At 48.1% G+C, this 23218-nt stretch overlaps 1 protein-coding gene across 10 annotated transcripts in view; it reads left to right on the forward strand.

Annotated features, from left to right (window-relative positions):
• The window catches only part of SLC2A5 (solute carrier family 2 member 5), a 51675-nt gene extending 29622 nt beyond the window's left edge, over window positions 1–22053 (forward strand). For 9 of the 10 annotated variants that reach the window (XM_034954772.3, XM_055104213.2, XM_055104215.2 and 6 more), the window contains 10 exons: window positions 500–660; window positions 9440–9564; window positions 15215–15367; window positions 16963–17088; window positions 17165–17352; window positions 17490–17600; window positions 18224–18325; window positions 18647–18722; window positions 19129–19256; window positions 19361–22053. In XM_034954772.3, the coding sequence (XP_034810663.1) occupies window positions 500–660; window positions 9440–9564; window positions 15215–15367; window positions 16963–17088; window positions 17165–17352; window positions 17490–17600; window positions 18224–18325; window positions 18647–18722; window positions 19129–19256; window positions 19361–19564 (1374 nt within the window). In that variant the 3' untranslated portion in view covers window positions 19565–22053. The remainder of the gene's footprint in view (window positions 1–499; window positions 661–9439; window positions 9565–15214; window positions 15368–16962; window positions 17089–17164; window positions 17353–17489; window positions 17601–18223; window positions 18326–18646; window positions 18723–19128; window positions 19257–19360) is intronic. The other variant, XM_034954775.3, reaches the window with a different exon arrangement.
• The last annotated feature ends 1165 nt before the right edge of the window (window positions 22054–23218 follow it).

The following is a 23218-nucleotide window of genomic DNA, read 5'->3' on the forward strand; positions in this document are numbered from 1 at the left end:
GCCCATTGCCTAGGTGGGACTAGCCAGCGTGGGGCTGTTCACGCAGTGGGTCCTGAAGCAAAGGGAGAGGGAAACACCCTCCGGACACAGCACAGACCCGAGGGAACTCGCAGACACAGGGCTCTTGGGATGGGCCAGGTCTAGATGGACACACAGTGGGCCGGGCTCCAGGAGGGGGCTCAGATCTTCTGTGGCCTTGCTGTTTAGAGGGGAATCCGGAGGGGCCAGGGGTCTCCCAGCTGATTGGAAAATTGGAGTCATCCCTTTCTGGCTGAGAAATACCCAGGGTGGTTTGCTGCTCAGAGGCTTCCCAGCCCTCCCGGTGGGTGCCCACCCTTCTCACTGCTCATGAAGCTCTGTCCTGCCTCCCATCACCCCCCGGTTAATAAGGTTGGTCTCTGTGTGCCCAGGTTATTTCACTGGGTGTCCTAACAGCTAATGTTCTTCTTGCAAAACCAGATCAAATTATTTTGGTGTTCTGTTTTGCTTTGTCTCCTAGCTCATGCAACAATTTTACAATGAGACTTACTATGGTAGGACCGGTGAATTCATGGAAGACTTCCCCTTGACGTTGCTGTGGTCTGTAACCGTGTCCATGTTTCCGTTTGGAGGGTTTATCGGATCCCTCCTGGTCGGCCCCCTGGTGAATAAATTTGGCAGGTAAGGGAAGGTGAATTTTTAATTCCCTGAAACTCATAGACCCCCATCAGAGCTAAAATATAGGCCTACAACTGAAATCCTTACCATGAGACTAAGATAATAACCACTGTGGTCATTTTTCTTTTTTCTTTTTTTTTTTTTTAATTTTTGAGATGGAGTCTTGCTCTGTCAGCCAGGCTGGAATGCAGTGGCGTGATCTTGGCTCACCGCAACCTCCGCCTCCCAGGTTCAAGCGATTCTCCTGCCTCAGCCTCCTAATCCTGGGATCACAGGTGTATACCACCATACCCGGCTAATGTATTTCTAGTAGAGACGGAGTTTCACCATGTTGGTCAAGCTGGTCTCAAACTCCTGACCTCAGGTGACCCACCCGCCTCAGCCCCCCAGAGTGCTGGGATTACAGGCGTGAGCCACTGCGCCTGGCCGGTCATTTTTATTTTCTAATGGGGTCAGAAAAGAAGACCAGACATTGACAGTGTTTGGGGACCTAGGCAGGGTCTCAGGGGTTAGAAGCAGGGGTGGCCGGGGATCTACAGGCTCTCGGGCAGACCCGGAAGGAGCCATGTGTGCTTGTGGAGACCCAGGACTTGCTTCGGCTCATACTGCCCTTTTGCCCCACAGTGTCATATAGGACATCTCTCTTGTGACACCAGCCTCGTGAACAAAGGGGTCAGGGCTGTATCTTTGCCCCTATTTCTAGAAACATTAGAAATGCCATATTTTATTTCAAAAAAGTGTCCTTAAGATGTCACGCTCCCCCGTGTAAATTCCATGGACATTATGGAAGACCTAGTTAGAAAGAGAATTTTAGAGGTCCCCTTGTCCAACCCGTCTAGGGATGAGGAGCACGTGGGGCTGAGTGAGGTCACAGATCTTGTGAGCCCAGAGTAACCCAGACTCTGACTCCTCCTCCAGTATTTCAAGAAAAGAATCTGAGAATAAAAACACACAGCTGGGCGCAGTGGCTCACGTCTGTAATCCCAACACTTTGGGTGGCCGAGGCGGGCGGATCACCTGAGGTCAGGAGTTGGAGACCAGCCTGGCCAACATGGTGAAACTCCGTCTCTACTAAAAATACAAAAATTAGTGGGGCATGGTGGTGGGCGCCTGTAACCCCCCTACTCGGGAGGCTGAGGCCAGAGAATTGCTTGAGCCTGGGAAGCGGAGGTTGCCGTGAGCTAAGATCGCACCATCGCACTCCAGCCTGGGCAACAAGAGTGAAACTCCGTCTCAAAAAACAAACAAACAAAAAACACCGCCACAGCTTTGGGATCTAACATCCTCTTGAGAGGTTAGTGTTGAACCCACAGTTTTCCCTGTGGGCCCTCATGGAGCAGAACATCCCTCCAGTCAGAATCAGACCTGCCAGACACTTCCTGAGTTAAGAGCACGCCGTTTGGCCCACAGATGGAGCTGAAGGTTGCTAATTGAGCTGTCTACTTAGGAGTCTGATAAACACTATTTGGCTATTTGCCGTTTTCTTAAGTATTTGTGGGTGTTATTTATTTCTTTATTTTTTGAGGTAGAGTCTTGCTCTGACGCCCAGGCTGGAGTGCAGTGGTGTGAAATTGGCTCACTGCAACCTCCACCTCCTGGGTTCAAGCCATTCTCCTGCCTCAGCTTCCCAAGTAGCTGGGATTACAGGTGTCTGCCACCACGCGCAGCTAATCTTTGTATTTTTAGTAGAGACAGGGTTTCACCATATTGGCCAGGCTGGTCTCAAACTCCTGGCGTCAAGTGATCCACCCACCTCGGCTTCCCAAAGTGCTGAGACGACAGAGGTGAAACACTGCGTGTGGCCAGTGTTATTTAAATAGCAACTAACTTTTATTAATGAGTTCCTATGTGCCAGGCACTATCCTGACTGTGTTTAGAGGTACTATTACAATCCTCACTTTATTTTTATTTATTTATTTTTGAGATGGAGTCTCGCCCTGTCACCCAGGCTGGAGTGCAATGGTGTGATCTCAGCACACTGCAACCTCCGCCTCCCGGGTTCAAACGATTCTCCTGCCTCAGCCTCCCAAGTAGCTGGGATTACAGGCGCATGCCACCACACCCAGCTAATTTTTTGTATCTTTGAGACAGAGTTTCACCATGTTGGCCAGGCTGGTCTCAAATTCCTGACCTTGTGATCCGCCCGCCTTGGCCTCCCAAAGTGCTGAGATTACAGGTGTGAGCCACCGCACCCGGCTAATCCCCACTCCATTTTAAAGATGGGGAAATGGTGCACAGAGAGACACTGTAACTTACCCGAGATCACACAGCTGGGAGGTGGCCAGGACTCCAACCCAGGATATTTCACTTCTGAGCATGAGCAAGTAATGTCTACACTCTACTTTTGTTACTTAGGGAAAATATCTTCTCAATCTGTTGCTTTTTTTTTTAATCATACATATAGTACCTTTTTTATGCAAAATTTTAAAGTCTTCAAGTAGTCAAATTTATAGATTTTGCTTCTCAACTGGGGACACTTACAAAGCAAACACCATAAATATATATGTGTGAGACAGGGTCTCACTCTGTCACCTAGGTGGGAGTGCAGTGGCATGATCACAGCTCATTGCAGCCTTGAACTCCTGGGCTTAAGGGATCCTTCTGCCTCAGCCTGCTAAATAGCTGGAACTATAGGTGTGTGCCGTGGTGCTCAGCTCATTTTTTAGTTTTTGTAGAGACAGGGTCTCACTATGTTTCTCTGGCTGGTCTCAAACTTCTGGGCTCAAGCAATCCTCCCACCTTGGCCTCCCAAAGTGCTGGGATTATAGGCACGAACCACTACACCTAGCCTCTTCTATATTTTTAAAATTTATTTCACAATTTTGTTCTTCCAGATAGATCTGGTGTTTTATTTTGTATATATTGAGTGATGAGAGAAAACTAGTTTTATTTTATTTTTCCAAGTGGAAAGTCAGTTGCTTTCAAATTTATCTTAGTTATTCATGTTCCTTTACTCTTCCATTTAAAATTTTAAGTCAGCTTCTCAAAATCCCTGAAGAAAGATTCTGATTGGCATTGCTCTGAATTTATAAATTAACTTGAGGAAAACTGACATCTCTACAATGTTGACCTTGCCCACTCATGAGCAAACTAGAGCTTTCCATTGTCTTCAGGTCTTCTTACATGTCCTCCAATAAAGTTTCATCGTAAAGGACCAAGGATTTAGTTTTCTTTATCCTGGGAGTCACTGTGGTTCTTTGTCTGAAGTTTCATGTCTTTGTCATCAGTTCTGAGACTGATATATATATATAATATATTATAATAATATGTATTATATAATATATAATATGTATTATATATTATATATATTATATATTATATATAAATATATAGATAAAATATATAATATATAATCTATAAATATATATAATATATAAATATATAAAATATATATTAATATATAAATATATTAATATAAATATATAATATATAATATATATTATATATATTATATAAATATATTATATATAATATATAAATATATTATATATAATATATTTATATAATATATATAATAGAGTAAGACCCTATCTCAAAAAATATATTTTAAAAAATATTTTTAAAACATATATATATATATTTTTTTGAAATATGGTCTTACTCTGTCGCCCAGGTTGGAGTGCAGTGGTGCGATTATGGCTCACTGCAGACTCCACCTCCTGTGCTCACATGATCCTCTTCTCTAGTAGCTGAGACTACAGGGATGGGGTCTTGCTATGTTGCTCAGTCTGGTCTTGAACTCCTGGCCTCAAGCCATCCTCCCACCTTGGCCTCTGAAAGTGCTGAGATTACTGGCATGAGCCACCATGTCCTGCCATTAAAAATAGACTTTATTAAAGAGCAGTTTTAGGCTCACATAATTGAGAAAAGGCTATAGAGACTTCCCATGTACCTCTCCTCCAATACATGCATAGTCTCCCCCTTTATCAACATCTCTCACCAGAGCGCTGTATTTGTTACAAATGATGAGACCTGCATTGACATATATCATCACCCAAGGTTCACAGTGTACATTAGGGTTTACTCTTGATGTTGTGCATTCTATGGGTTTTGACAAATGCGTAATGACTTGTAGCCACCATTATAGTATCATATAGAGTAGTTTCACTGCCCTAACAATCCTCTATGCTCTGCCTAGTCATCCCTCCCTCCTGTCTAACTCCTGGCAACCACCGATCCTTCTACTATCTCCATAGTTTGCCTTTCCCAGAATGTCATATAGTTGCAATCACATAGTATGTAGGATTTTCTTTCTTTCTTTTTTTTGAGACGGACCCTTGCTCTGTCACCAGGCAGGAGTGCAGTGGCACAATCTCGGCTCACTGCAACCTCTGCCTCCCATGTTCAAGCAATTCTCCTGCCTCAGCCTCCCGAGTAGCCGGGACTACAGGTGCATGCCACCACACCCAGCTAATTTTTGCATTTTTAGTAGAGACGGGGTTTCACCATGTTGGCCAGGACGGTCTCAATCTCTTGACCTCGTGATCCGCCCACCTGGGCCTCCCAAGGTGCTGGGATTACAGGCGTGAGCCACCGCTGCTGGCCCAGATTGGCCTCTTTTACTAATATGTACTGAAGGCTTCTCCATGTCTTTTCATGGCTTGAATATTTAATTGTCTGGTTGTACCACACTTTATCCGTTCAGTACCAGAGGACATCTTGGTTGCTTCCAGCTTTTGGCAATTATGAATAAAGCTGCCGTAAACATCCATGCACATGTAAGTTTCTGTGTAGATACACGTTTTCAACTCCTTTGGGTAAATACCAAGGAGTATGTGATTGCTGGATCATATGAGTACAGATAAGCATATGTTTAATTTTATAGGAAACTGCCAAACTGTCTTTTAAAGTAGATATATCATTTTGCATTCCCACCAGCAACAAATGAGGGTTCCTGTTGCTCCAGCATTTGGTGTTGTCAGAGTTCTGGGTTTTTGTTCTTCTGACAGGTGGTACCTTATTGTTTAATTTGCATTTCCCCGATAACACATCATGTGGTGCACCTTTTCATATGTTTATTTCCCACCTGCGTATCTTGGTGAGGTGTCTGTTAAGATCTTTGGCCCATTTTTAAATTGGGTTGTTTGTTTTCTTTTAAAGTTTTAAGAGTTCTTTGTATATTTTGGACAACAGTGCTTTTAGATATGCCTTCTGCAAATATTTTCTCCTAGTTTGTGGCTTGTCTTTTCATCCTCTTAACAGTGTCTTTCGCGGAGCAGAAAGTTTTAATTTTAATGAAGACCAGCTTATTCTTTCTTTATTTCTTTCTTTGTCTCTCTCTTTCTTTTCCTTCATTCCTTCCTTCCTTCCATTTCTTTTTTTCCCTCCTTCCTTCTTCTCTTTTTCTTTCTTTCTTTTTGCAATAAAGCTTTATTGTGATTTATTATTGTTATAAAATTACAGACAATTGCTCGGGAGGGGTGTACTACCTTAAAATGTCCACCTCCCTCCTTGATATGCCACTGGTTCCTATCTTTAGCTTGTTCTTTGTGAATTGACCTACTATTCTGAGAGGCCCTTTCACGTGAGCAGCTTCAGACCAGAATTGCTGGTTTACCTCTTCCTGCCTGGAATTTCATCAGTCCAGCTGACGCTGTATGTATTTTGAGGCTGTGTTGGAATCGTCTCTGTTTATGATAGTTATATCTTCTTTGCTATTATTTCTTTTACTTTTATGTAATGCATATAACACCTCTGTGTTTTATGACATTTTTATCTCAAATCATATTTTGTCAGGTATTAAGACTATTATCCAACTTCCCTTTTTGTCTTTATTGGCTAAAGATTTTATATTTTCTAACCTTCTGTCTTTCATTTTAAGGATCAATTCTTTCTTTCATGGATTATGCCTTTGGTGTTATATCTGAAAAGTCATCGCCAAACCCAAGACTGTCTAGATTTTTTTTTCCAATGCTATCTTCTAGGAGTTTTATAGTTTTGCATTTTATATTTAGGTCTGTGACCACTGTGAATTAATATTTGGGAAAATTCTAAGGTTTGTGTCTAGATTCATTTTCTTGCATATAGATGTCCAGTTGTTCCAGCACCATTTTCTTTCCTTTTTTTTGTTTTTTGTTTTTGAGACAGGGTGTCACTCTGTCACCCAGGCTGAGTGCAGTGACACAATCACATCTTGCTGCAGCCTCAAACTTCCTAGCTCAAGCAATACTCCCGCCTCAGCCTCTCCAGTAGCTGGGACTACAGGAGTGCACCACCAGTAGTGCCCAGCTAATTTTTGAATTTTTTCTTTTTTTTTTTTTTTGAGACAGAGTCTTGCTATGTCACCCAGGCTGGAGTGCAAGTGGCATAATCTCAGCTCACTGCAAACTCTGCCTCCTGAGTTCAAGCAATTCTCTAGCCTCAGTCTTCTGAGTAACTGGAATTAGAAGTGTGTGCCACCATACCCGGCTAATTTTTTTTTGTATTTTTAGTAGAGGTGGGGTTTCGTTGTGTTGGCCAGGCTCGTCTCGAACTCCTGGCCTCAGGTGATCCACCCGCCTTGGCCTCCCAAAGTCCTAGGATTACAGGCATGAGCCACTGCGCCTGGCCAATTTATTATTTTTTTCTAGAGATGGCGTCTCACTATGTTGCCGAGGCTGGTCTGGAACTTCTGTACACAAGTGATCCTCCTACCTCAGTGTCCAAAAGTGCTGAGATTACAGGCATGAGCACTGCACCCAGCCCAGCACCATTTTTTTGAAAAGACTGCCTTTTCTCCATTGTGTTCTCTTTGCTCCTTTGTCAAGGATCAGTTGAATAGACTTAACGTGGGTCTATTTCTGGACTCTCTGTTCTGTTCCATTGATCTATTTGTCTATTCTTTTTTTTTTTTCTTTAGACAGAGTCTCGCTGTGTCACCCAGGCTGGTGCAGTGGGGCCATCTCGGCTCACTGCAACCTCCGCCTTCCAGGTTCAAGCGATTCTCATGCCTCAGCCTCCCGAGTAGCTGGGATTAGAGGTGCGTGGCTGTAGTAGAGACGACGAGGTTTCACCATGCTGACCAGGCTGGCCTTGAGCTCCTGACTTCATGTGATGCCGCCCGCCTTGGCCTCTCAAAGTGCTGGGATTACAGGCGTGAGCCACCATGCCTGGCCTGTTTGTCTATTCATTTACTAGTACCACACTGTCTTGATTACTGTAGCTTTATGGTAAGCCTTGAAGTCAGGTAATGTTGATTCTCCGATACAGTACTATTTGGATTCCTTATCTTATGACACTAATCATTTTAAACATTTTATAGTCCAGTCTGATTCTGTTGTCTGAAGGTGTGCTGTTACCATAAGCGGCTCTCACGTGTGGCAAGTTTCTCAGTGTTTAGGAATGCTGGAGCTCCACTCGCTGACGGCTTCGTCCATCATGAGGGTCCTCATCATGAGGGCTCCATTGCGAGAGGCCCCTCCAGAGAAGTTTGCTTTGCTTCTGTCAGGATCTCCAGGGAAGGCTTTCCAAGTTTTATTAAGTGTGATGTTTGATATAGGTTTTAGGTAGATTTCCTTTATCAGCTTAAAGAAGTTCCTCTATTTATAGTTTGTTAAGGCTGGTTTAAAAAAAAATGGCTGGGCGCAGTGGCTCATGCCTATAATCTCAGCAGTTTGGGAGACTGAGGTGGGCAGATCACTTGAGGCCAGGAGTTCGAGACCAGCCTGGCCAACATGGGGAAACTCCATCTCTATTACAAATACAAACACTTAGCTGGGCGTGGGGGCACGTGCCTGTAATCCTAGCTACTTGGAAGGCTGAGGTACAAGAATCACTTTGACCTGGCAGACCGAGGTTACAGAGAGCTGCGATCACTGCACTCCAGCCTGGGTGACAGAGCGAGACTCTGTCTCAAAAAAAAGAAAGGAGGAAAGAAACTTAGGCCAACTTTTAAATAAACAAATAAAAATTTAAAAATCATAATGGTGTTAAATTTTATTGACTTCTTTTGCTGCTTCTATTGAGATAATCCGATGTTTTCCCCCAATATAATGTTTGTTTACTTATTTATTTGTTTATTTTTTGAGATGGAGTCTCACTCTGTCACCCAGGCTGGAGTGCAGTGGCACGATCTCAGCTCACGGCAACCTCCACTTCCTGGGTTCAAGCAATTCTCGTGCCTCAGCCTCCTGAGTAGCTGGGATTACAGGCACCTGCCACCACGCCCAGCTAGTTTTTGTATTTTTAGTAAAGACAGGGTTTTACCATGTTGGCCAGGCTGATCTTGAACTCTTGACCTCAAGTGATCTGCCCACCTCGGCCTCCCAAAGTGCTGGGATTACAGGCGTGAGCCACCATGCCTGGCCCCGATATAAACTTTAATATGGTGAAATACATTGAAATATTTTTGTATATGCTGTTGAATTTAATCTACTAAGATTTCATTTAGGATTGTGGCATCCACGTTGACATAAGTGAGATGGACCTATACTTTTCTTTTCCTCTAATGTCCTTACCCAGGACAATTTTGGGGTTGGCTTTCAAGATTACACCAAAATTATAAATTAGCTAATGATTTCAAAAACCCTTTACTATATCTTAATACAGAGCCCTTTCTCTCCATTTTCACCACTGACGCCCTCTGGACTGTGGTCATTTCCATTTGCTCCCCACACTGAGCGTATTCCCACACCAGGCCATGCACTTGACCTGTATCAGTCTCAGGTCCCAGAGAGCTAAACGCACAGCAGTAAAGCCACTGCTGTAACTGCTGGAGCCTATGCAGAGGAGACACTCCAGAAACATTTCTTGAATGAAAGAGTGAATTCTTCAGCAAAACTAACTGATATTTTGTCCTCTGCAGAAAAGGGGCCTTGCTGTTCAACAACATATTTTCTATCGTGCCTGCGATCTTAATGGGATGCAGCAGAGTCGCCACATCATTTGAGCTTATCATTATTTCCAGACTTTTGGTGGGAATATGTGCAGGTAAACAATGCTATGCTGTATTGCCATTCTGTGAGTGTCATCAAGGAGGAGGACAACAGGTTCCCAGGGACTAGAACCAATCTGTGATCTCTGAAGCGTGTAGAAAGCGTTCCTATACCTCTGCTGTGAAATAGATGGTTGAGCCCTACCTGGTTCTCAGGTGCAGAGCTTTACTGTGATGTTTCCTACAAAGAAACATCTTTGAAAGACTGAAATGCAGAATCTTAACCTGGGAAGTGTCCTTCCAATCCAATCCTTTATCTCAATATTTTCTCAACTGCAGGTCATGACCAGTTAGTGGGTGGTGACGTCTGTTTAGTGAGCAGCATTTTCTTTTTAAAAATAGAATAGCTGAGTGCAGTGGCTCACACCTGCAATCCAGCTACTCTGGAAGCCGAGGCGGGAGGATCACTTGAAACCAGCCTGGGCAACACAGTGAGACCCTGTGTATTAGTCTGTTTTCACACTGCTGTAAAGAATACTCCCCAAGACTGGGTAATTTATAAAGAAAAGAAGTCTAATTGACTTACAGTTCCCCATGGCTGGAGAGGCCTCAGGAAACTTACAATCATGATGGAAGGGGAAGCAGACCTGTCTTACATGGCAGCAGGCGAGAGAGAGAGAGAGAGAAGGGAAACTGCCTTATAAAACCATCCGATCTCATGAGAACTTGGTATCACAAGAAAAACATGGGAGAACTCGCCCTTATGATCCAATCACCTCCCATCAGGTCCTCCCTTGACACATGGGGATTACAATTTGAGATGAGATTTGGGTGAGGACACAGAGCCAAACCATATCCCCCGGTCTCAAAGATAAGTAAATATATATATAAATCAATAAATAAAATGGAAGAGGCAGTGTTATGTGTAGTAAAGATAAGTATTGCCCACTTTTGTTTCAGATACACACACACACACGAGAACCAGGTTGCAGTGGAAAATGTATTTCTGTATTTTTTACTGTGGGTGAGAGTCAAAAAAGCTTGAGAAACAATCTAATGTATGAATTCCACTACCAGAAAGGCGCTAACAGTGCCACATTTTAAGTTTTATAGGGCAATTTAAAGTTTGCCAAGGGCGTCCTGAGTTCTATTCCTGAAATGCCCACCTGCTGAGCGGGTGCTGACTCGCTGAGTCCTCTCATCTAACAAACTGGGAGGTGTTTTTTCCTAATCCCACTCTGTTGCTTCCAAGCCTAGGCTGCCAGGCTGTACAGTGGTGATTTTAGAAAACTCTCCCATAATTGCTTCACACTGAGGAGAGATGAGGGGTAGAGCCGTGCCAGTGGCTTTCCCTGAGTTGGCATCCTAAGTAGGCAGTATTTCTCACTGCCAGGTGGGGAGAGGCATCTAGGGTGGAAGCTCTCAGGGTCCTACAGGTGCAGAGTGGGCCCCTTGAGGGAGCCCCTCCCAGGTGCCTCACTGCCTCCCTCCAGTCACTTTCCCAACATTGCCAAGGAACTCTCATTTGTTCCTTCCAAACGCAGGGATAGGGACAAATGGATAATTTGGCTGGCTGTCCATAAACCCCTTCAGCTGGGATTAATTGGCAGTAACAGAGACATGAAAAAAAGATGAGAAGACATTTCCCAAACAGAGACTAAGTCATGCCAAAGGGAGGATGGTGAGCCCCATGGCAAACTTCACTTAGTGCTCGGCTTTCCCTGAGAGCACCTGGCTGGGTCTCTGCCATCTTTTTTTTTTTTTTTTTTTTTGAGATGGAGTTTCCCTCTTGTCACCCAGGCTGGAGTGCAGTGGCATGATCTTGGCTCACTGCAACCTCTGCCTCCCGGGTTCAACTGATTCTCCTACCTCAGCCTCCTGAGTAGCTGGGATTACAGCTGCCCGCCACCACACCCAGCTAATTTTTGTATTTTTGGTAGAGATGGGGTTTCACTATGTTGGCCAAGCTAGTCTCAAACTCCTGACCTCAGCCTCCCAAAATGCTGGGATTGCAGGCGTGAGCCACCATGCCCGGCCGGTCTCTGCCATCTTGCCCTGACCTGTGGGTTTTCTCTGCAGTGGGCTCAACATTTTGAAAAATACATTCCTAAAAGTTGCCACCAGTAAGCAGGTCCAATCACTTTTCTATTGACCATTAACAATACAGAATTGTTTCCAGCAGAGAAATATTAGGCTCCAATAGATAACAAATCAGTTAAAAATCCCAGCCTTTACTCTGAAGTCAGCAGTTCTGTTTTTGGTCTCAGACCCCTTTACACACTTAAAATTATTGAGGGCTCCAAAGAGCTTTTGCTCATGTGGGTTACATTGATCAATATTTACTGTATTAGAAATGGCAACCGAGAGACATATTAATTCATTTTTTAAAATAAGCCTATTACATGAAGAGTGGCCTTGTTTGACATTTTTGCAAATCTCTTTAATGTCTGGCTTAATAGAAGACAGCTGAATTCTCAGATGTACTTCTGGGTCAGGTCAGTTGTGATGTGGCCTGGCAGGAAGTCTCTGGAAAACTCCCATATGCTCATGAGAGAGAGAGAATGAAGAGCAGATATCATCTCTGGATTATTATGAAAATAGTTTTGATCTCACAGATACCCTTAAAAGGTCTCGGGATCCCCGGGTCCTCAGATCACGGTTTGAGAACACTGGCCATTAGGGGCATAATCCATTTGCCAACAGTTTTTCACATACCTCCAGCAAGTCAGCAAAGTGGATCATCAAGCTATGTGCTGCTTAGACACTCATTTTAAAACCACCCATATGGCCGGGTGCGGTGGCTCATGCCTGTAATACCAGCACTTTAGGAGGCTGAGGCAGTTGGATCACTTGAGGTCAGGAGTGCGAGACCAGCCTGGCCAACATGGTGAAACTCGGTCTCTACTAAAAATACAAAGATTAGCCGGGCATGGTGGAGTAGGTCTGTAATCCCAGCTACTAGGGAGGCTGAGGCATGAAAATCGCTTGAACCCAGGATGGGGAGGTTGCAGTGAGCCGAGATCGTGCCACTGTGCTCCAGCCTGGGCAACAGAGTGAAACTCTGTCTCAAAAACAAAACAAACAAACCAACACAAAAATAAAACCACCCATATGAACAAGAACCACATTGCTCACTCTAAAATGAAGTAAACAACTACCTTGACAAGGGGGGTGCCAAGATGAGCATGACTTTTACTGGAACATGCTCACAGTTCACTGATTTGTTATTAATCAACTTCTTGGCAGGAAGACTGAAGGTATTCATTGGCTCAGAGGAATTTAAACTTTTTGTTTGTTTGTTTGTTTGAGATGGACTCTTGCTTAGTTGCCCAGGCTGGAGTGCAGTGGCGCAGTCTCGGCTCACTGCAAGCTCCACCTGCTAAGTTCAAGCAATTCTTGTGCCTCAGCCTCCTGAGTAGCTAGCACTGCAGGCATGTGCCACCGTGCCCAGCTAATTTTTTTGTATTTTTCATAGAGATGGGGTTTCACCATGTTGGCTAGGCTGGTCTCGAACTCCTGGCCTCAAGTGATCCACCTGCCTCGGCCTCCCAAAATGCTGGGATTACAGGGGTGAGCTACAGTGTCCAGCAGGAGGAATTTAAACTTCAAAAGCCAGGCCAGGCACGGTGGCTCATGCCTGTAATCCCAGCACTTTGGGAGGCCGAGGCGGGTGGATCACCTGAGGTCGGGAGTTCAGGACCAGCCTTGCCAACATGGTGAAACCCCGTCTCTACTAAAAATACAAAAATTAGCCAGGCGTGGTGGCGGGCGCCTGTAATCCCAGCTACTCAGGAGGCTGGGGCAGGAGAATCACTTGAACCCGGGAGGCAGAGGTTGCAGTGAGCTGAGATCGCACCACTGCACTCCAGCCTGGGCGACAAGAGCGAAACTCGCATCTCGAAAAAAAAAAAAAAGCCACTTTGCTCTGATTCTCGTATCAGAACTGGCTGGCTGGGAGGTCCTAGTGGAGTCATTTTAAAGACAAAAATAGAGATTGCTTTCCACCAACGTACAGGTAACCCCATCTCTTCACAAACCTCCTGAGGTTTGACCCTTTATTAATATCCTTCACCAAGATGCTCTTGCCGCTAAGTGGCTCTTGTTAAGTGGTGAGGACACAGCCTCCCACTTCAGCTCCCAGGGAGGCCTTCCTTTCCTCTGCAGCCCTTTGCCCTGGGCCTGTGAGGTGTTGCTCCCTCTTCCCACCTAGACATGCTAAGAGCTGCTTTAAAGACTGCCCCTCTTTGCTCTGAAAATGAGGAAGAATCGATATTAGTGAACTGTGATGTCTCTTTTGAAATACTGAGCAGAGACGTCTGTGGGTAGAATTGCCAAACAGGAAAACATGGCCTCAGGTACCCTCCTATCTCAGTGCTATCAAATACCCCGCCATCAACAGCAGCTGCAACCTCTGCTCACTCCAAACTCTGTTCCTGAGAGCCTCCCTTCAGAGACCCACGTCGCTGAGCCTCCATTTGACTCAGGATTTGGTACCTGATACTTGGACTAGTGAAACTTCCTCTCCATCCCCAGCCTCTGGATGTGCTTTTAGGAGAATTAAATAGGGCAATATATGTGAAAATACTTTGGAAGCTGTAAAATTAAATTCTGCCTATGTTTTTTAATTGACATCAGGCAACACGTCATTCTATAAAATAGAGTAAGTTTTCCCTCCACCAGATTCCAGCATGATGGGAAAATTTACAAGTTTAAATACTGGGGATTCAGAAGTAGTCCAGGCATTACAGAAATCCCAGAAATGCAGATATTCCATAATATGTATTGACATTTTAAATGCTTATAGAGACATATAACTTGTTCTTAAAGGTGTATGAAACTATCTCTGCATTGGTTTATTTACTGTTCCTATAAGGTAAAGCTGGGGGCTAGGGGTCCTGGGCCATACACACATACACACATGCCATATATATACATACACATACACATGCCCTATACACACACACACACACACCCAGGCCACACACACACACACACATATATATACACACACACACACACACACATATATATACACACACACACACACACAGAGGCCATATATATATATATATATATGTACACACACGCCATATATATATATACACACACACACACACACACACCAGGTCATATCCATATATACACACACACACAGAGGCCATACACACATACACATACATGCCATATGTAAATACACACAGGCCATATATATCACGCGCGCACACACACACACATATACATATTTTTAGTGGAAATGGTTCCACTATGTTGCCCAGGCTGGTCTCAAACTCCTGACCCCAAGTAATTTATCCTCCCCACTTAGCCTCCCCAAGTGCTGAAATTACAGGCACGAGCCATCACACCCAGCTGCCTTGCCTTTTATGAAACAGACCCTCCTCAAAAAGCAGAAACGTGAGTGGGTCTAGACTCAGGCCAGGGAGCGGGAAGGCCGTAGTTCCAGCTGGCCAGTGTCCCCAGATGATACAGGCCAAAGCAAGGGCCCCTGTGCATGAGCTCCTTTGATCTGTTTCTCTTTCCTTAAAGTATAAAGGGCTAAGAATTAAAAGAGGTGTTTGCTTTCTCCTTTGCAGTTTTGAGAGAGTTCTGGCCCAAATAATGTTATGGCTAAGAATAGTATACTTGAAGACAGCTTGTCCCTGCCAGACTAATTTTTTCTGATGGTGTTTCTATTTCACCTCCTCCCAGGTGTATCTTCCAACGTGGTCCCCATGTACTTAGGGGAGCTGGCCCCTAAAAACCTGCGGGGGGCTCTCGGGGTGGTGCCCCAGCTCTTCATCACTGTTGGCATCCTTGTGGCCCAGATCTTTGGTCTTCGGAATCTCCTTGCAAACGTAGATGGTGAGTTCAGGACATCTCGGGAGCACCCCCACCCCTTCACCACTACCCTTAGCCCCCTCCTTGTGTTCCAAAGCCACCACCACAGGACAGGACTTTCTGCAGACTGGTCTCTTCTAACAGGCTGGATGTTCTTGGGGGGCCCATCCTGTCCCGAGCCAACATAGCAGGCCCTGGACAAAGGCGCGATAAGGGACTGGCCAGCGTTTACTATCTAGTCCCTCTTAGGAGATGGATGAGGTGGCTTTGAGTGATGGGCTTCTCTGCCTGCTCAGCGGCTGTCCATATGGAGGCCCGTGGCATAGCAATGACAGCCACCAGTGTGCCAGGCTCTGTGCTTGGGGCGGACCCAGCATCAGTTCATAGGACCCTCCCAGCAACGCTGCTGCCTGGGGCTCAGTGATTATCCCATTTTGCAGACCAGAAAGAGAAGTACCAGGAGTGAGGGTGGCCTGGCCCCATGGGGGAGGTGGTGAGGACATCCCAGACCCTGCCTCCACCTTCCCCAAGACAGCCTGGGGCCTGGCACGCGGCAGGTGCACAGACACCTGTAACCGGGGTTGTTTTTGCATGACTTTCCCTTTAAACCATCATCAGTCATCCCGTCAGCCAAAACATAAGCCAGTTCCCGCCAGGGTTCTACACACCGTCTACAAGTCAGTCAAGTGGATCATCAAGCTCTGTGCTGCTTAGACACTCTCTATAGAAAGTGCTTACCGTGGGCCAAGTGCCAAGTCTTTTTTAGTAACTCATGTATTCCTCAGAACAGCCCTATTAAGCCTGTACCAGTATCATACCCATTTTGCAGGTGCATCACAGGTACAGAGAGATTGGAAGACTGGTCCAAGGTCTCATGAGGATGCAGACCCAGCGGCACAGACCTAGGTCCCTGTTTAAGTACCACATGCTCCTGCCTCTCCTTCACTCCTGCATGTGTTGGGGACACTTATGCCAAGGTGCCACGTTCTCATTAGGAGCTGGGACCAGAAGTGAATAAGCCAGGTTCCTGTCTCAGGGAGCTCCATAGCAGGACTCAAAACCACACACAGCCCTCTAGGCATTTGTGAAGCTCTGTGCTTCATTTTTTTGCTTTGCCTCTAGTTTTGCCTTTGCAGTACCAATGCGGCCAGCCCATGTGTCCCCTCTATGTGGAATGTTAAGGATATTCCCACTGTTTCTGGTTTCCTTTCTGTAATCAGAGCTGCCGTGACCATTCCAATTCAGGCATCCTGGTGGCCTGGCTTCTCTGGGCATAGAGCTGGGAGCGGGCAGTTGGGTCAGGCCGGGTGTGCTCAGCTCCTCCAGCCCCTGCGAGCCTGTCCTCTGAAGGACACGGGGACGTTCTCACCAGCACATGGTATTACCGGCCTCGTCGGTGTGGTCTGTCTGATGGGCGCAGGGGTGCGTCGCTGCTGATCCCTGCTGCAGGCGTTTCCCGAGTGTCCACCGTCGGGAGTTGCTGTTCTTAGGGCTGGGAAAGCTGTGCCCTCCTGGAGCCTGCACCCCACTCAGGATGACGGGGCTGGGGCCGGCTCTGCAGAGGGCGCCTTCGGGGTGGTGGGGAGGCCGCTGGTGCCAGCTCGCTGCCTTCCTCCCAGGCTGGCCGATCCTGCTGGGGTTGACCGGGGTCCCCGCGGCGCTGCAGCTCGTTCTGCTGCCCTTCTTCCCCGAGAGCCCCAGGTACCTGCTGATTCAGAAGAAAGACGAAGCGGCCGCCAAGAAAGGTAACGAGGGCTCGGGCGGGGACGGCCTCCAGGTTCTGCCCCCCAGCCCTGGTCCGACGGTGCCGCTTCTCCCCAGCCCTACAGACGCTGCGCGGCTGGGACTCTGTGGACAGGGAGGTGGCCGAGATCCGGCAGGAGGATGAGGCAGAGAAGGCCGCGGGCTTCATCTCGGTGCTGAAGCTGTTCCGGATGCGCTCGCTGCGCTGGCAGCTGCTGTCCATCATCGTCCTCATGGGCGGCCAGCAGCTGTCGGGCGTCAACGCTGTATGGGCCGGGCTGCGGCTCGGGAGCTGGGGAGGGCTCGGGGGGCGCGGGGCGCAGGTCTTGGGGCGCCGGGCGTGGGTCCTGGCGCCGAGGCCGCCTCCTCCGGGCAGCCGCCCAGCCCCGCGCTTGCCTTGCAGATCTACTACTACGCGGACCAGATCTACCTGAGCGCCGGCGTGCCGGAGGAGCACGTGCAGTACGTGACGGCCGGCACCGGGGCCGTGAACGTGGTCATGACCTTCTGCGCCGTGAGTGTCCTGGGAGCTGCCCACAGCCTCCACCCAAGGCCCCTCGGGCCCCCACGCCCCAGCCTCGGCGCCGCCAAAAGGGCAGCCCGTGGCCCCAAAACGTGGAGGACCAGCCGCTACTACAGAAACTCCGTGTGGGAGGTGGCCCCGCACCAGCCCCTCACACTTGGGGCTGCCGAGCCGCACCGGGCCCGGGGCCACCACCTGACCGGGATGTAGGCGTGCCTGGACCAGGCAGCGCCCACTGCTAGGTGGCTCCGAGCCCGGGCTACCCGGAGTGAGGCTCGGCCACCTCGGGATGGGAGCAGGCTCCGTGGGGGCAGCGTCTCCGGTGCATGCAGACATCTGGCCTCCCGAGGGCAGGAATCCTGAGGCTCAGGGTTGTGGGATTAGGAGGCCCTAGAGCTGAGTCTCAAGGGTGGGCAGCTGGGGTCCCGCATCACAGCCACAGCCGACTTCCCGCTGGCTGCCCAAGGGCATGTCTTGCACATGTGAATGTGAGTGTGCGTGCACATGGGTGGGCACCCGGTCCGCCCAGCTCTCCTCACAGCTGCCCCATTGGAGGGGGCTGGAGGGAGGTGAAGCTGGGCCTCTCCCGCCTGAGCCCTGCCACCCTCCTGTAGGTGTTCGTGGTGGAGCTCCTGGGTCGGAGGCTGCTGCTGCTGCTGGGCTTCTCCATCTGCCTCATAGCCTGCTGCGTGCTCACTGCAGCTCTGGCACTGCAGGTGAGGACAGGCCAGGGTCCCAGGAGCCCGGAGTTGCACCAGGAAGACCAGTGCCCCTCCCATCCTGCGCTTCCACCTGCCTTAAAATAAAAGGGGTCACAATGAGCTGTTTTAGCAAATACAACTGGCCAGACATCTGGGGACCGTGTGTCCTGCCAGCTCATAGCCCACGTTCAGCTGATTTCCCAGTGGCTCATCGAGGTGGCACTGCTGGGGGAGGAGCCAGGTGCCATCCTCCACCCACCAGGGCAGGTTGGCCGCCCCCTGGGGTCCCGTCCTAGCTTGTCTGCTCCAGGTGAACCAACTGCTTTCTCTCCACAGGACACGGTGTCCTGGATGCCATACATCAGCATCGTCTGTGTCATCTCCTACGTCATAGGACATGCCCTCGGGCCCAGTACGTACCCAAAGCTGGCCTCAGGGTGTCACAACCCCCTCTGGTCCCAGAAGCTCCGGGCTGGAGCTCCTTAGAGATACCAGGGATGGCCAATGCAGGCTGGAAATGGCATCTCTTCCCCCGTCCACCGCAAGGGGGTGGGTGGCACATAATGAGAGCGAAATGGTAAAATGGTGGTGTTGGTGGGAACACACAGACTGTGCAGGCAGCAGAGTGGGCCTAACGGATGGTTGCTGGCCTGCCATCCCTGTACACTGCCGTTTGCCTCCTACGTGCTGCCCCACATGCCCAAGAGTCCTGGAGATGCCGCTGTCCTGGGGCCAGCTACCTGGTGGGTCTGCATGGCCAGGCCTGGGATGCTCAGGCCCGCTCTGCCTTCAGGGAGGCTGCTCTCCTCCCCCTACAGGTCCCATACCCGCGCTGCTCATCACTGAGATCTTCCTGCAGTCCTCTCGGCCATCTGCCTTCATGGTGGGGGGCAGCGTGCACTGGCTCTCCAACTTCACCGTGGGCTTGATCTTCCCGTTCATCCAGGTGAGTGGGGCCCGGGGCCCACGCTCACCAGATCCCCATGCAGTACAGTGCGAGCCCCTGGGCAAACCACGTCCCACACGTGTCACCTGCCCCTCTTCCCGCAGGAGGGCCTCGGCCCATACAGCTTCATTGTCTTCGCCGTGATCTGCCTCCTCACCACCATCTACATCTTCTTGATTGTCCCGGAGACCAAGGCCAAGACGTTCATAGAGATCAACCAGATTTTCACCAAGATGAATAAGGTGTCTGAAGTGTACCCGGAAAAGGAGGAACTAAAAGAGCTTCCACCTGTCACTTTGGAACAGTGAGTCTGGAGAGGAAGCCAGTGGAGCTGGTCTGCCAGGGGCTTCCCACTTTGGCTTATTTTTCTGACTTCTAGCTGTCTGTGAATATCCAGAAATAAAACAACTCTGATGTGGAATGCAGTCCTCATCTCCAGCCTCCCCACCCCAGTGGGAACTGTGCAAAGGGCTGCCTTGCTGTTCTTGAAGCTGGGCTGTCTCTCTCCATGTTGGCCTGTCACCAGACCCGAGTCAATTAAACAGCTGGTCCTCCACTTTCTGGTTCAGCCTTCGTGTGGCTCCTGGTAACATGGCTCCACCTTGCTGGGTCAACCTTTGTGTGGCTCCTGGTAACATAACAAAAACAGTTACTATAGTGGTGAGATGGAAGGAATCAAATTTTGCCAGAGAAACTAACTCGGTGGCCCCAACAGGTCTTCCAGGGCCATGGGCATTTGTTTAGAGCCAAATTCATCCTCTTACCAGATCCTTTTCCAGAAATACCTGTCTAGGAAGGTGTGATGTCAGAAGCAATGACATCCAGAAAGCTGAGGAACAGGTTCCTGTGGAGACACTGAGTCAGAATTCTTCATCCTAAATTATTTTGTTAGTGGAAAATGGAATTGCTTCTGTGTAGTCAATAAAATGAATCTGATCACTTTTCAACAAGACGTGCTGCTGTTCTTTGAGCAAGTAGAAGGCAGGAGGAAGTTCCCTGCTCATTCAGGCAGTGTTTTTTTTGTTTTTATTTTTGCTTTTTTTTTTTTTTTTAAGATGGAGTCTCGCTCTGTCGCCCAGGCTGGAGTGCAGTGGTGCGATCTCAGCTCACTGCAAACTCCACCTCCCGGGTTCACACCATTCTCCTGCCTCAGCCTCCTGAGTAGCTGGGACTACAGGCGCCTGCCACCACGCCCGGCTAATTTTTTTGTATTTTTAGTAGAGACTGGGTTTCACTGTGTTGGCCAGGATAGTCTCGATCTCCTGACCTCGTGATCCACCCACCTAGGCCCCCCAAAGTGCTGGGATTACAGGCGTGAGCCACTGTGCCCAGCCACTTCAGGCAGTTTGACTGCACGAGTGTCAGTTCCTTGAGGGCAGGGGCTTGGTCAGTTTTGTTTATGCCTGAATCCCCAGCATCTCGAAGAGGGCCTCTGGAGGCTGAGGTGGGAGGATTGCTTAAGCCTGGGAAGTAGAGGTTGCAGTGAGCTGAAATTGCACCCTATACTCCAGCCTGGGCAACACAGTGAGATCCCATCTCAAAAAAATTTTTTTTAATTGGGCATGGTGACACGCCTTTGGGGTCCCAGCTATTTGGGAGGCTGAAATGGGAGGATCGCTTGAGCCTGGGAGGTCAAGGCTGCCCTGAGTCATGATTGCATCACTGCACACCAGCCTGCATGACAGAATGAGACCTTGTCTCAAATAAATAAATACATGTAAGATTGAGGAAGCTTCCAAATGTCCTCAGGTATGTAATGAAATCTTGAGGAGTCTTAAAATCTTGAGACTGTGGTGGGGGAGGAAGGGAAAAGGAACAGGGTCTTGATATGGTTTGGCTGTGTCCCTACCCAAATCTCATCTTGAATTGTAGCTCCCATAATTCCCATGTGTTCTGGGAGGGACCCTGTGGGAGATAATTGAATCATGGGGGCAATTTCCCCCATACTGTTCTCATGGTAGTGAATCAGCCTCATGAGATCTGATGGTTCTGTAAGGGGTAACACCTTTTGCTTGGTTCTCATTCTCTCTTGCCTGCCACCATGTAAGACGTGCCTTTTGCTTTCTGGCATGATTGCGAGGCCTCCCCAGCCATGTGGAACGGCGAGTCCATTAAATCTCTTTTTCTTTGCAATTTACCCAGTCTCTGATACATCTTTATCAGCAGCATGAAAATGGTCTAACACAGGTCTCTCCCCAAAAATATAGAGAGTTGGAAGTTTTTCTTAGAGATATGAATAAAGGGTGTGAGTGTGAGTGTATATGCAAAAATATGGATAAAACCTTGAAAGTGCTGAATGGCCTGTAGCAAGAAGTGATGTCTTCTCATAGATGGGTGGCAGAGGCTGGTGGCCGGGAGAGAGAGCAGTGGGACTTGGGAGCACTTTTTGTGGGTATGTAATGGAGATTCCACCAGCAACAAGCTAAACCACTCACAAGCGGGCCCAGAGGAAGTAAATAGAACACTGTGGTTGAACCATCCTTGGCCTTCTGCAGCAAGGATCTGCAGCCTGGAAGGGGCACAGAAACAACCAAAGATGAAGGCTCTCAGAGCTGAGGAGAGGCCAGGTCAGAATATCAGAAGTCAAGAAACTGCAGCACCTCTAACACAGGGGAGGCTATGAAGTTCATGGTTCTGGATGTCTGCTCCCTGGGTTCAAACCTTGGTTCTGCCACATTAATTGTGCAACTTGGAAAGTTACTTGGCTTTTCTGTATCTCAGTTTTCTCTTCTGTTAAATGGCACTAATAATAAATGTCTCACATGTCCATCGTGAGAATTAAATGACTTTATATGTTTTTGGTGTTTGGATCAGTGACATGTATTTAGTTTTCTTAGGTACTTTTAAGTGCTTGGGAATAAGCATTAATCTTGAGGACAAATAAACTCACAAATAAGATACAGTGAGAGGCCACTCTGCATGTATACTAGGATTGAGCAATCTAGTAAATGGATGGCAGATGGTGGGGGCCATTTCACAGTTGCAGTGGGAGGTTACAGATAAGCAGGGAGAGAGCGCGAATGATCCATGTGGTAGTAGATCACTCTCTACTCCAAGTAGACCTGGAGACCTTGGTATGAACTCACATGCAGTTTAATATAGATTCAGGCTACATATACAAATATAGATAAGTATCTACACATGGGTTACTAAAATACAGCAGGAAGAGAGATGTGGGAGTATAGAAGGGAGGTAAGGAATTTGGAAAAACAAGTGTGATTTCTCCAGTTGGAGAAGATGTGATAGGAAAGTGAGGGATGGGCATTCCAGGCAACAGACAGCACAGAGAGGTGTGGAGGCGTTGAGGGATGCTACAAGTTATTTGGTCTGAAAGTGAAGCCAGAGAGGTGGCAGGGGCTGCGGGGTGGGGGCAGCTATAGTGGATCCTGTGGGTCCCAGGAGCCAAGTTGAACTTCATTGTCAAGACAACCGGGGATTATGTGATGACCGAGTTTCCAGGAGCACCTGGCATGAATGTGAAGGGGTGGGGCTTGGATAGGGAGACCAGCTGGTAAATAATGAGGACCCAGCAAAGCCAGCAGTAGTCAGGGCCGAATGTGAGGGAGCACTCAGAGAGTCAGTAGGATTTGGGATCCACTCAGCAGTGAGCAGTCGGGCATCCCTGCCAGGTTTCGAATATGGGCCAATGGGGAATGGCTGGAAGAGCTGGGTGGCAGGTTTTAGGAGAAGGTCATATATACTTTTTGGACACGTTGAGATGGAGGAGATCATGGGCCACACAGAAGATATCCAGAAGGAAGGTGGCATGTGGCTCAGGAACTCAGGGGAGCAGGGACATAAGTTTGGGGAAACCATATATCTGTTAGCACCTACTGTGTGCCAGGCATGGCTCCAGGCCCTGGGGCCAGGGTTCTGAGTAAGAGGTGCAGTGAAGAAAAGTAGATTAGCCCAAGGGGTGACAGGTGGAGAAGCAGCTGAACAGAGGGGAGTGGGGCTGGCTG

This window comes from Pan paniscus, chromosome 1 (genome assembly GCF_029289425.2).
Source record: "Pan paniscus chromosome 1, NHGRI_mPanPan1-v2.0_pri, whole genome shotgun sequence".
NCBI lineage: Eukaryota > Metazoa > Chordata > Mammalia > Primates > Hominidae > Pan > Pan paniscus.